This window comes from Borostomias antarcticus (assembly GCF_949987555.1).
Source record: "Borostomias antarcticus genome assembly, chromosome: 7".
Classification (NCBI taxonomy): domain Eukaryota; kingdom Metazoa; phylum Chordata; class Actinopteri; order Stomiiformes; family Stomiidae; genus Borostomias; species Borostomias antarcticus.
Genome location: NC_140240.1, coordinates 2,745,685 through 2,759,670, shown reverse-complemented (window position 1 = coordinate 2,759,670; position 13,986 = coordinate 2,745,685). Strand labels below are relative to the sequence as shown.

Sequence of the window (13,986 nt, the reverse complement as noted above, 5' to 3'; positions counted from 1 at the left end):
CAGACAGGCCTCGTTTGATGCCAAATGATGTCAGTTACCCACATACAGTAGGCCAGCTTTAGGAATAACTCCTTTCACTTCAGGATCACTTGTTGAGCTGGATCAAGTTGTATTCAAGAGTGAATGCTAGGGTGAGACTACAGTCTATACTGTACATGATTTTCCAATGCAAGTAAACCTTGCATGATTTGCATAAATCCTTGTATGTTTATCAGTATACTGCACTGTAACTTTTATTCCTGTATTCTATTTGTCCTGCTTTTTGTTTAAATGTCTATAATGACTTGCTTTTTGTTTAAATGCTTTTAATTTGTCCAGCCTTTTGTTTTAAATGTCTTTAATGTCTTGCTTTTTGTTTTAATGCTTTTAATGTCTCATGTAAAGCACCTTGAATTGCCCTGTGGCTGAAATGTGCTATATAAATAAACTTGCCTTGCCTTGCCTTGCCTAAACCTGTTAGATTCGGGTGTCACTTGGATTCTACAGTCGCTGAATTCTGGTCAACCCAGGGGAAGAAGTAGCTGATGAACTCTCTGTTTACGTTAGTTTCTCTAACGTAGTTTCTCTGCACAACGCATGTAATGGTTTATACAAGCGGGTAGGACCGGAGCGAGGTTGGTCTCTATGAAGACCGTTGCTTCTGGTGCGCGTTTTGTCAAAGGGAGAGGTGACTGTGGCCCTGTTGGGGTAGAGGAACGAGGGATTCTATTCCCACTACTTCCTTGTCCTGTCCAAAGTCACGCCGAGATAGGTTCTTTTTAGCCGAAAAGCTGTCCTCAATGTCTTGAGGATGTAGTGATTGATTCGACGTAGATGAGACGCTCAAGGATGGGGCAGTAACTCTTGGGGTCCCCTTCAGGCTTGTTCGGCTTAGGGATCGTGACAACTAGGGCTCTTCTCCAGATTTTGGGGATCTTGAGTTGGCGCAAGCAGGAAGAGAGGAACGCTCTTAACCAGGACTTCAAGGCAGGTGCGGCATGGAGTATAAGCTCTGGGCAGATAGAATCAGGCCCTGGGGCTTTCCCTGGCTTTACATGCTGGAGGGCAACAGTGAACTCCTCCAAATTCACTGGAGATGTTACCGCCGCTAGGAGTTGTGGCCTTCCAGAGGTCAGACACTTCTTTTGCCACGAGACGTGATGATTTGCGGTCTTTGCCCTCGTATGTCCCACTTTTCACAAATTGTGATACGATTTTGTTTGCAGAGCTGGGCAGTGACGGGGAGTGTCTAGACCTACCAGTGAGGGGAGTGCTTCATGCCTTGCAGCTGGAGTGTGAGAAGTTGATGGAGTTAATGGCCTCTTCCCAGCGCTCTTGTCTCCTTCGGCTGAGTCTAGACAGCAGGGCTGTGGCAAGTGTGTCTGACTCAACTCCTGGGGGGGCCCGGAGGAAGATGCAGATAAAAAATATATCTTAAAATATATAGGCTTATCAGCCCATCGATTTTCTCCTTGCTCGCCCCACCCAAATGTTCTCAAATGGCTGGCGTGACTTGGCAACAAAGAAAACAATATTGCAAGGAAAAGGACAAAGGGAACATTGCGAATGTACGTAGCTAGACTTTACCTCAAATGAAAACATAATAATCTCAAACCATAGCACACCAAAATCAAAATGAAACGTTGGTTGATGCCACAGCAGAGAGGCAAGTTCCTCCGGCAGAAAGCCCATCCACCGCTGGCAACGTTACGGGAGGGGACACGAGAGTCACGGGGTGAGTCAGCCATGCAGATAGTGCTAATGTGGATAGGCCTATCCATCAGAAGTCGGACCAGCCTGCCTCGTCCAAGTCTCGAAAATATTACGAGGAATATATCCAGTATGGATTTGCATGCGTCGTTGTCAACAAAGTACAACGTCCCCAAAAATTAAACCCCAGACTGGACTTGTTGTGCTCCAAGCATTGTGCCCACCCATCTCATTAGGTACGTTTAACCTGTACTGAATTACATTAGCTACGAGCTAATTAATATTATGATTGTTAGGCTATTCATGTTCATTTTGTGTAGTCATTAAGCATGTGTATGCATGCAGTATGTTTTCACATATACTCCCAGTCATCCGCACTCTGGTACTAATCACATATATTAAAATATTATAGACCCTTTTTACTGTTGGTAAACAATTAAGTGTGCGCACACATTTTAATAATAATAATAATAATAATAATAATAATAATAATAATAATGTATACTGTATGTATTTATGTGTGTGTTTCTCTCTCTCTCTCTCTCTCAGTACAGAACAGGATCTGAGGAAGAGGATCTAGCATTAGGTTCCTTATCTGAATTCTCCACAGTAACATTCTCACAGGAAACAGGGTAGCACCAGCAAGCGGCCTAGATTAATCAAACCCTGTTCCTTTCGCACACTGGGCATCCAATGAGGACATGAGCAGACTCTATTCAGCAGGCATCATGGCAGACTGGAAGGCACTGCAAATCATCTATATTGAACTGCAGCATTCAAGTAATCATTAATTTCGCAGAGGCAGGGGAAGTTAGCCGTTTAGCCTTTCATTGATTAGTTCGCCGTTTGCAAAACAAAAAATGTGAAAGAAGTTTACTTTGATGCCATTTTTTAGCCAGCACATTAACTTCAGGATTGGAGGGGAATATTGCTTAGTGTGAAAGAAAAGAAGACAGCATCACACTGAAGTACTTCAAACTGCCAATGCAGTTCATGCAATATTCATCTGTCGTGTAATGTGTATTAATCTGTCAAGTAATGCATATTCAGAGGCAGCAAAGGCAAGGAGCTCTAATATAAGCAAACAAAGAGACCGACAGTGGCCACAGCGGAGACTGGGAAATGCAGATCAAACAGCTATATAAATCAGTCATCAGGGGGGAGATCCAGCCTTCACACTTCTGTTCATTCATTACACTCTGGAGGACCGTCTTCTTCATAATGCTCTGTCCAATCAATACGACGTCGCCCTCTGCTCTGCGCTGATGGGAGGTCGTGTCTCCCCCTCCACGCCTCCTTCTCTTCCTCTCATCTCTCTCCATCCGTTCTGTTCATCGCCACGACGGTATCAGCCCTCCTTCTGCCCTCGCTCTCACTCTCTCCGTCTCTCAACTTCTTTTTAAAGCATGCCGTGTATTACTTCTTGTCATGTAAAGACCCCCGAAATATTCTGCAGCCTTCCTTGAAGAATTCACTGAAACTATTGCCATTTGTCTCTAACAGGAGATCTCAACATTCACATAGACGTTGAGAATGATAAACTTACAAAAGGTTTTCTGAACCTTATTGAAACCTTCGGCCTGTGCCAACGTGTCTGGGCCTACCCATGTCCACGGCCACACTCTAGATCTTATGACAAGAGGTTTAGAAGCATCGTTTACGAAAGACATCAACGTTGCCATGTCAGACCATTCATGTATTTTCTTTGAGCTCAACCTCTTCCTAAATATATTAAATTGTACGAAATCTATTAACAAATGTTATATCAGCGATAGTACCGGCACAGAGTTTATAGAAACGACGTTGTCCTCTCCCAGTCTCACGCCTGCCCCAGTGGATAACCTCCTACATGCCTTTGTCACCAAGACCACAGACATCTTGGTGACAAAAACGTTGATCTCTGGTAAAGAAAGAGCTCCATGGAGAAACGCCGCCTCTGTCTCAGCGCTTAAAAGAGAATGTCGGAAAGCAGAACGAAACTGGTGTCTCAATTACAGTAGATCCAGAGTTTGTTTCCAAGGATACATGCAACAAATGTTTCTTCAGTCACAAAATAGATGAAATCAGACAATACATCGTGACAATTAACAGTGCCCATTTAGTAGAATCCAGCAGTGGGACTCATGGAATGTCAATGTTTGAAACCATTGGCCTTCAGCCTCTTGAAGAAACTGTGTCTAAGCTTAAAACCTCTACTTGCTGGTTAGACTCGCTGCCCACTAAATTCTTCAAATCAGTTTTTAGTTCCATTGCATCTGATGTACTTCAAATAGTAAACAGTTCCCTTCTATCAGGAACCTTTCCAAAAGTTGTACCACTACTGAAGAAGAACAGTCTTCACTCAGCTGTACTGAATAACTACCGCCCTATTTCTAATCTGCCATTCAGAGGTAAAATAATTGAGAAAACTGTCTATAAACAACTCCATGACTTCTTGGTCATAGGCGGCCTGCTTGACCGTTTTCAGTCTGGGTTTAGACCTAATCACAGCACAGAGACCGCCCTCATCAAAGTCTTAAACGACATCCATCTAAACACAGATGCTGGCAAGGTTTCTGTCTTTGTCCTGCTGGACCTTAGCGCCACATTCAATACAATCGACCACAAAATACTCTTGGATAGATTAGAAAACTGGGTAGGCTTATCCGATACAGCACTACAATGGTTCAGATCGTACCTACAAGATCGGGACTATTTTGTCTCCCTTGGCGGCTTTTCATCTGACCGGACAAGCATGAAGTATGGTGTCCCTCAAGGGTCAATTCTGGGCCCACTCTTATTTAATTTATACATGCTTCCCTTGGGCAAAATCCTTCAAAATAATAACATTGCCTATCATACCTATGCAGACGACACTCAGATGTACATATCTCTCTCCCAAGATGACTTTGCACCAGTCAACTACCTATTAGACTGCATTGAAATAACTGGATGGGTCAAAATTTCCTGAAACTAAATAAAAACAAAACCGAGACTATCATTTTTGTAACTATGAGCACAAGTGAAACATCAAAATTCAAACACCTGGGTACATTCCTCAACCCGCTAGGTATGGAAAAGTCCCCGAGCCCCTTACCTCCACTGGCAACCCCCCCCCCCCCGCCCCCCCCCAGATACCCCGAGCCCCTCACCTCCACTGGGAACCCCCCCGCCCCCCCAGATATCCCGAGCCCCTCACCTCCACTGGGAACCCCCCCAGATACCCCGAGCCCCTCACCTCCACTGGGAACCCCCCCGCCCCCCCAGATACCCCGAGCCCCTCACCTCCACTGGGAACCCCCCCGCCCCCCCAGATACCCCGCCCCCCTCACCTCCACTGGGAACCCCCCCGCCCCCCCAGATACCCCACCCCACCCCCCTCACCTCCACTGGGAACCCCCCCGCCCCCCCAGATACCCCGCCCCCCTCACCTCCACTGGGAACCCCCCCGCCCCCCCAGATACCCCGCCCCCCTCACCTCCACTGGCAAAGAGATACCCCGCCCCCCTCACCTCCACTGGGAACCTCCTTCCACTGATGCTGTGTTCAGAGCCTTCAGAGCCGTTGCTCTGGCCCCAGTGGAACTCCACCTTCTCTGCCTTGAATCTCCCAGGCAGGCCGGCTCCCCGCACAAAGTAGTCATCCTTCAGCATGATGGCCACTGAGGGAGAGAGAGAGAGAGAGAGAGAGAGAGAGAGAGGAAGAGAGAGAGAGAGAGAGAGAGAAAGAGAGAGGGAGAGAGAGAGAGAGAGAGAGAGAGAGAGAGAGGGAGAGAGAGAGAGAGAGAGGGAGAGAGAGGGAGAGAGAGAGAGATAGATAGAGAAGAGAGAGAAAGAGAGGGAGAGAGAAAGAAAGAGAGAAAGTGAAAGAGGGAGAGAGAAAGAGAGGGGGAGAGATAATCAGTTTAGCTTGTTGTGTCACACGAAGCATGAACATATGCAGCGTGATTCTGTTTGGCCTAAAAAAAAGAAGGACATTATGTATTTGAGGACATTGGTAGTGAGGTTGAGAGTTCCTCTTCAGGCAGATGTGCCGGATATTACACAGGGCCTTTTCATAAATGTCTCACTGGCCTCAAAGACAAGGTCTGAAATGAGGGGCTAATTTGCTTGGCAAAAGTTATCTCTTCAACCATTACAAATTGCCTTTGCAAGTCTTTTGTTATTTCCTCACAGCCTTGAAGTAAAGTGGGTATTGATAAAGAGGGATTTATTATTTTTGCTCTAAAAAGGTCTACGTTCAATTAACCAGTGCAACCTTAAATAACTGCTGCCATTGTCAAAGAGATTTTAAACTCTGATTGAATTCTCTGAATCACTTCTACTGCTCCTTTCACGGGAGATTTCTGTTCAATTTAGGATAACCACTGGTGTGAAAAGAGTGGCCTGGTTACCCAACACTGGCAGAGTCTGCAACTCAAGGAATATCAAACTAAGCACACAGAGTGTTGCTTGGCTTGTCTGATGTACAGGGTCTGAAATTTCGCAAGTTGACCCTACAACAATGAACTGACTTATTTGTTCTGTTTTTTTTCCCTTCTTTTGCCATTCCATTAATCTCTTCTTGAAAACATCTGAGATTACAACAAATGTATTGCGCTGTGCTTTTACAAGGTGGCTGGCACACTGAAATCCTAGCAGTCCAGATCCCGGATCCTATAAGATTACATTGAGTTGTTCATCCCGTCTAGGCCTAATGTACTGCTTTTGGCAAGCCAATCACCCTAGGCACAGCCAACAGTGGAAGTCCACTCGGAAGGAAACGGTGAGAAAAAACGACACTGGGCTGTAGGGGATTCTCACAATCTTCAACAGATGTTTCGGTGGGCTAGATAATTCTTAATGGCCAACTCAGCTAGCTATGTGGCTAAGAAGAAAAAAACACTCCATGGTTGTAGCTGGGCTAGCGTAAAACTAATTTCACTGCTGGGGTTAAACAAAGCCATAATTAATATGCTAGCAAGCTAGTGTAAGAAAAGCAATCAGCACTTCCGTAGTATGCACAGCAGATTACATTACCCCCCCCTCCTAATAAGGCAGAAAAGGACACATTTCTTCTTTTTTAAGCATTTGTTTTGGCCATTTTCTTGATTCATTCCTAATCCTGTGTTGTGAGGGAAGTCGAGGCCTATGAGTTTCATTAGTGAGGTAGTTTGGGCGCATTAAGAGCCAAACAGGAATTAGATGCTAAGCTCCAAAGACCTTGGATGTCAGAGAGCGAACACAGAAGGCTCGCATACAAGTAAAACCTTGATTAACGCAAGTATTTCTTCAAGGCTAACTAAGTCCTCATGAATTCCTTAAAATTGTTTATTTGATATGATTCTGGCACACTATCGTGCCCATACTCTCTCTCTCTCTCTCTCACAAACACACACACACACACACACACACGTACACACACACACACACACACACTAACACATAAACCCCTGTCACGCTCTGTTCTCTTGGCCGTGAAACATCTTTAATGGTTTTCTGCCGAAGGTGAGGGGGTCAGAGTTCAGCCAAGACCGCAGACTTGGAGGAAGCGTGGCGACTTTTCACAATTGATTGAGGCCTGCATTATTATGGGATGTTCCCTTTTCTGCTTTAGCAAATCCATCCTCCTCCTGCAGGTGATTATTTCAGATAAAATGCTCAGCTGTCACAACAAGGGGGCATTCGTCTTGTTAGCCATGCATTATGCAGTGCAGAGGAGAGAGGTAAGAAGCTGTGTGGTATTTGGCTCTGGAGCTGTTGTTTGTGTTAGCACTTTACTCGGCTCCTGCGTGTGCCATGCCACAAACGTGCTAAACTGCGCTACGCTAATGATAGCCCCCAGCTGCGCCCTCCCCCCTCCCCCCCCCCTCACCCTCAATCTCCCCCAAGCCAGCACAGCCCAGATGTGCCTCATCCTTTAGCTCCAGCAGGACGTACTGAGGCCTTGGGAAGAGATGGCTGTGATCGTCACAGTCCCAGAGTTACTCCACCTCTCATCCCGATGGAGCTCCCTACTCCATCGGGAGGCAAGGGGGGGCATACCGTAGGCCCCTCCAGCAGATGAAGGTGACACTACCGTCCCTAACAGATGTCCTCCCATCTGATCCACAAGCCACTCACTCACCCTCCAACAGAGAGAGAGCAGGGTGGAGAGGGAATGTACCCAGCTCTGAGAACAAGCCATCGGAATAGCATTGTCCATCAGTTTGAATGGAGGGCAAACGACTAGCTTGATGGGCCAGTCCAGATAGATGTTATTCCCTCCCCTCCATCTTCTTTCAATTTCACAATGACATGGAACATTTTGAAAAGAATTGAAAGATCATTCAAAGTCTGGCCATCCTGGGGATATACATGGGGGGTGGGGGTATTGATTTTTGTATAAATCGTATGCATGCATGTATCAAATGTGGGAATTTTTGAAGTGACCGCATCCAGATATGAAGTCAAATGTTGTGTTTGTTTATTAAATCACAATGAAGACATTGTTTTACTCAGGTCTGTAGACAGCTCAGGTAATGGAGTCTCAGCGGTCCCTGGTGTGACTGCTGTCAATACTGACGGCAGCCACCTGTGGCCTTCACTCCCACGAGCATTTAAACTGCATCGGGAGGCAGAGGGAGAGCGCCATCCATCTTTCTGACAGATAGGCTTTGTGAAAAATACCTGTCTTTGACAGGCGGACAATCTGTGAGGGGCAGAAACTCAGACAGGTTGCTTTGTATCTGCTCCAATGATGGTCCTCACTAATATGGTGCGACCACCCGGATGTACGTCTCTGCTTATCGTCATGTCAATTATCGCGCTACTGTAGGCTACGTGTCTAGACTGCAGATGCAATTGGAGGTAATGCAATGATATATGTTACTGTGGTACTTTTCTGTCTCTGATACGCCATTGTACTAGCAACTGTAAATGGCTGTATTATGAAATAAGTCAGCAGATACGAAGGATAGTGCGTTAATTCACCTCTGCATACTGTAAACACAATTTGGTGACCTTGAATGTTCTATTGCTAGCGAGTCTTTGCTGTAATTGACAGTACTTACTGTAAGTGGGCTATTTTCATAGCTGTTATAAACTCAAGTTACCTAAAAGGGAATCTACTGTAGGAACAGGAAGAAAAAACCATCAACTGTTCTACATTTATGTAGGCTACTGTTACTTAGTCACATGTCCCACTCTTTTTTTTGCAAACAACAGAACGCTCAAGCCGTCTCCAAAATGACGAGTGTCTCTGAATGCTGTTAACATTCTGCATAAGTGATGTATGAACTTTCATTGTGTATTACGGACGACTGTTTGAGGACCTGGTGGTCAGATCAGTTCATAATACAGTGTCTTTCACCTGTCTTGCCAGTGTTCTTCATAGAGGTCTTGTTAGAGGATTCGCCCTCAAAGCCATCCAGAGTTAGCTCCTGGTACTCTGTAGACACCTTGGTGTCCTGGTCTACGATGTTGATTGGCGATTGGTTCTTCTCTCTGCATTCTGGGTAGGCTGATGACCAGCCCTCCTCAGGCCCATAGGTACCTGTGAGGGGAGGAGGGGAGGAGAGGAGGAGTCAATCTCTCATTCAGTAAAAACACACAAGCTCATCAATCGCAAACATGAACATCACAAACATGTCTCCAGCACAGCCAGACCTACAGTACAGCCCTCTATCCAGAACAGTCTTCCCAGTTAGAGAGGTCTCATCATCACCTTCTTTTTTATCTTTTTGTCTAAGAACTCTTGGTTCTTTTAAAACAAGCCTGAAGACTTTTCTTTTTGCCACTGCTTTCTAAGAGGAGTTATGTTTATCAGTATACTGCACCGTAACTTTTATTCCTGTACTCTATTTGTCCTGCTTTTTGTTTTAAATGTCTATAATGACTTGCTTTTTGTTTTAATGCTTTTAATTTGTCCTGCCTTTTGTTTTAAATGTCTATAATGTCTTGCTTTTTGTTTTAATGCTTTTCATGTCTCATGTAAAGCACCTTGAATTGCCCTGTGGCTGAAATGTGCTATATAAATAAACTTGCCTTGCCTAAGACACGTACACTCTCTTTCTCTCTCTCTCTCTCAAGAAAACAAGTTGCCATTTTGTCTGAGTTAATGTACAGCTGTTTCTGTTGTATGGAATCAACATTATTTTCCATTAGCAGCCCTATGTGTGTGTATGATGCAATGTGTTTCTATGGTGAGCTGAGGCAGATGGGGAGTACCTTCAGCCACAGGCTCTCATCCCTCCCAAGTGTAAAACTGAGCGGTTCAAGCATTCCTTTGTGCCAGCAACCATCAGACCGTATAGCATGTCCTCAGACTTGGAAGTCTCAGATTTCTGTCACTTGTCACTTTACGTTAGCTAGTTTTTATAGTTATTTATAATTTCATAGTAGTTTTTATAGTTATTTATTTCCCATATTCCCATTGTTTAGTGCTAGTGTTATATTGTGAGCACTGTTTGCTTTTGACTCTCCATTCTTGATTTTATTCTGTACCTCTTCTGTCCCGATTTTCTGCTGCTGTAAAACCTGACACCCCCACCCACCCCCAGGGGATTATTAAAGTCTATCTGATCTTATCTTAGCTAAGTCTGCACTCGAGCGCCTCCTCGGACTGGGAGAGGTGAGTGGAGTTCAGTGTGCGCCAGCTGAGACCCCCTGCTGCTCATGCTCAGGACAGATGACCGGCCGGGGGGGGACACCAGTGCGCTTGCTGTAGCGCAGGGTCACAGAGAAAGATCGGTCCGAAATGTCATTGTCCTCCTGCTACCTTCCTCACATTACACAGACTGGGAAAGGGCGAAGGGAGAATTTGACAGAGAGTGAGAGAGTGATTGATTGATTGATTGATTGATTATACTTTATTGTCCCGGTAGGGATACTTGTCTTGGGCGCAGCACCGCATTGCTTTATAAGCATTTGACAAACAACATGTCACACAGGACACAGCAGAGCATAAATGAGAGAGTGCGAGCAAGAGAGAGGGAGAGAGAGAGAGAGAGAGAGAGAGAGAGGGAGAAAGAGAGAGAGAGAGAGGGAGAGAGAGAGAGAGGGAGAGAGAGAGAGAGGGAGAGAGAGAGAGAGAGAGAGAGAGAGGGAGAGAGAGAGAGAGAGAGAGAGAGAGGCAGAGACAAAGTCAAGCTAGAGGAGTGAGAAATAGAGAGATGGGGGGGGGGACAGAGGAGGTCAATGCCATGGAAACTGTGTAGAGAGAATGGCGTCACTCTCGCTTCCTGTCCTGACACGCAGGCGAAAGCCCCGAGGGTGGAGACGGCCCTCAGAGCCAGGTGGCGGCGCGTAATTAGTCGTCTGACCACCAAACCGCCGACACTGTGAGCCTGTCCTGTCGGGTCAGGTGATGTTTGATCCTCCGGTGAAAAGCAAGCTGAAGTGTGACCTCACACTCCCAAGAAACCACATCCAACAACAACGAAAAACAAACTTCTCCCGTTCTCGGCAGCACTACCGATCCGTCCCTGCCACGGAAACTAAAGCCCCCAACTCAGGTCATCTCTCTCACCTGGCTGAGATACATGATCCCGTAACAGTACCGAGGTGATGTACCAAGTTTCTACAAAATCCTCCAATATCTCCTCTCCCGTTTGTTGTCACCTTGTCTCCCTGCGGCAGAGCTGATTGGCTGTCCTCAGCAGCAGCGGGTCTGCAGCAAACTGGGGGCTAAAGTGCACCCCTAATTGAAAGCAATACTCAGCTCCCGGGGTCTTGAAATGAATTTCCCTGCGATTACTCAAGCCAGTGTATGTCCAGAAGCGTTTGGTAATGTCTATTTCATTGAATTAGGAAGCATCTCCTTCTCCGTCCCCCCATCCTTGACTTGAGGCGGATATTGATTGGTGAGGTCTGGATTTCATAGGAGAAGTGGGGAGGGGGGGTCTGGGTCCAGCCTAGGACGGTAATGGATGCAGTGGAGGGCCATGGAGAGGCCATTAGTCATTGGTTTAATGCAGCTAATGTGTGCAGAGAGGTGGAGCAGAGCGCCCAGGCTGACTGTCTTGACGTGGAGAAGAAAGCCAATAAGCTGAGGCTTACAGTACCTGCTCTAGCGTACAGGGAGTGCTGAGGGCTGTCTTTTATCAGTTAGCAGAACCCATCCTGGACAAATGCTCATCCAAACAGATAATCTATTTAGGCTTTTTATATAATAGCCTCCAGGGCGAAATTGAACCGAAATAAAATCTACCTGATTATGTTAAATCAATAAACTGCCAGGTTGTTCCGACAATATATAAGCGTATTGAATATAGTGTCGCCGGTCTAAAACGGAGTGAGTTTCTGCGAGCTCCCACTGTACTGAATAATGAAAGCTACTGTAGCAGGTGGTGATGTAGCCGCTCTTCCCAGGTTCCCCTGTGTCCTCCCCCCTGTCTGATCCTGGGGTGAGACGGAGAGGAACCGAGACCAGCGGGCCACCTGGTGTCACATCAACATCCCTCCCCCCCGCTGACCTCCTGCGTCTCTGGGATCAATACGTCGCAATTTCCCCGGTTCCACTTAAGGGAGCCATCAGCGCGATGGACTGTCAAACTCTTCCAGCGAGGGCAGGCTGGCAACGCTTTGTTGAACCACGAGCACCGGGAGACACCTGGGTCACCGGCGCTTTTTGCTGTTGGACTTGAAAGGATGCGGCACATTTTGACATCACACTGCCATACCGATCCGGAGAGGGTTTTAAATAGAAAAAGCCAAGCCTGTCTGAGAACCCGCCATTGTTTAATTCGCTGTTATCGGATTCACATCATGTCCGCACGGGTGAATTCACTGCTTCCTGAGAATGAAAAACAGACATCTCTACCGAATCCAGACACGCCGTCAAAATGGAGCTGTTTTCATTATGTGACTGCCTAGAGTGTCCGAGCCAATCAAAGACCCCCGGCCGTGTGACAGGCCTGAGAAGGTGTAGAGTGGTCTCTGCTCTCTGGCATCTGTTTTCACGCGTCTCTATAGCCAACTGTCTGTGATTCTCAGGAGGGCTTGCACATTTTATCTCAGTGAATTATTAGCGCTGTAAACGCACCTTTATGGTGCTTTCTCCCCCAAGAGAGTCCGGGGTTTTCAGTCAATTAGGAACGATTTCTCCAAAAGCTGTTGCTGCTTTAGACCTCGCACATTTCTGCGAAAAGGCTGCCACACTCCAATTTGCTGCATAAACAAAACGCTGATTGTCGGCGAGGCCGCCTTAAGAGTACAATTACGAGGCACCTGCCTACAGACGCCGTCGCTACAACAAACGTAAACACACCTTAGGGGAAATACGTCTTTGGGACAGAATCTGACATTCTCCCGGAGCTCAAACAAAGCAAGTGAATGGTGTAGGAGAGAAGAATATAAATCTCCTAGCAGCCTAGGAACTCTCGCCGTTCGCATCCATATTTCACATTGATCCATAGCTTCAAAGTATATGTATAGAAATGGCAGGGGAGCCCGCTGCGCTAGGCTGGTGACTATTGCTCATTTTTCCACTCTTAGATTCTCTCCCAGGACGCTGATTCTATCAAGATTAGTGGGAAATGACGGAAATCAATGTTCTGAGAAGTCTTCTGGTATTCCATGGATCTCCGCCTCGACAGAAGAGCCCCCAAAGAGTCACTTAAGGTATTATGTGTAATCTCCCAGTGCAGCAAGCACCAGAGCTGCCCCTCGCAAAACAACCACCCCCCCCCCCCCCCCACCCACCATCCACCTGTACCTTCTCCACCAGGGTGAGCAACACCCAGAACCCCACATACTGTAGGAGGTCAATCTGGATGAAAGAGGGACAGATGGAGGAGAAGAGGACTAAAAAAGAAAGAGAGTCATAAATATATTTTTGCAATGCCTATAAACGGGCTTCGTAAACAGGGGACCGCCGGGAAGAAACGTCGGACGAATAGACAATTGAGACCACTCCCATTATGGTGGCGTGCGTAACGCGCGTTGGTGTTTTCAGCGAGCATTTCAGTGGCTTGTTATACTGGACTAGTTTGGTACAGTATCAAACAGCCCAAAACAATTTTTAAGCCATTTCGAGTGTTGATTGATTTTGCTAGGCTACTATCAGCCTCTAGCATATCATGGTACAAAATAGATTTTCTATAAAACCAAATTGGAAGTGATTTTCAAGAGTTTCTATAGTTTACGCCTATGCAAAACTGAGAGAAAGGTCAGCGTTGTTATAGCAGCCCTATAGTCTAACAGTACACGCCTACGCATGATCAAATAAACCCACACATGATTTAATCATGAGCAATTCCTCAGCTAGCAAAGCTAAACAATCTAACGAGTTTACAATCTACAAGTACCAGGAGGCCATAATTGCTCATCTGAACAACAATGGAATATGACTGTCTACTAT

At 46.2% G+C, this 13,986-nt stretch overlaps 1 protein-coding gene across 1 annotated transcript in view; it reads right to left on the bottom strand.

Moving 5' to 3' along the window:
• The window catches only part of ptprga (protein tyrosine phosphatase receptor type Ga), a gene marked incomplete at its 5' end in the record, with an annotated part of 212,436 nt that overhangs the window by 63,501 nt on the left and 134,949 nt on the right, over nucleotides 1–13,986 (bottom strand). Inside the window, 2 exons of the mRNA XM_084440960.1 lie at nucleotides 5,181–5,329; nucleotides 8,998–9,180. Coding sequence (XP_084297086.1) covers nucleotides 5,181–5,329; nucleotides 8,998–9,180 — 332 coding nt within the window. The remainder of the gene's footprint in view (nucleotides 1–5,180; nucleotides 5,330–8,997; nucleotides 9,181–13,986) is intronic.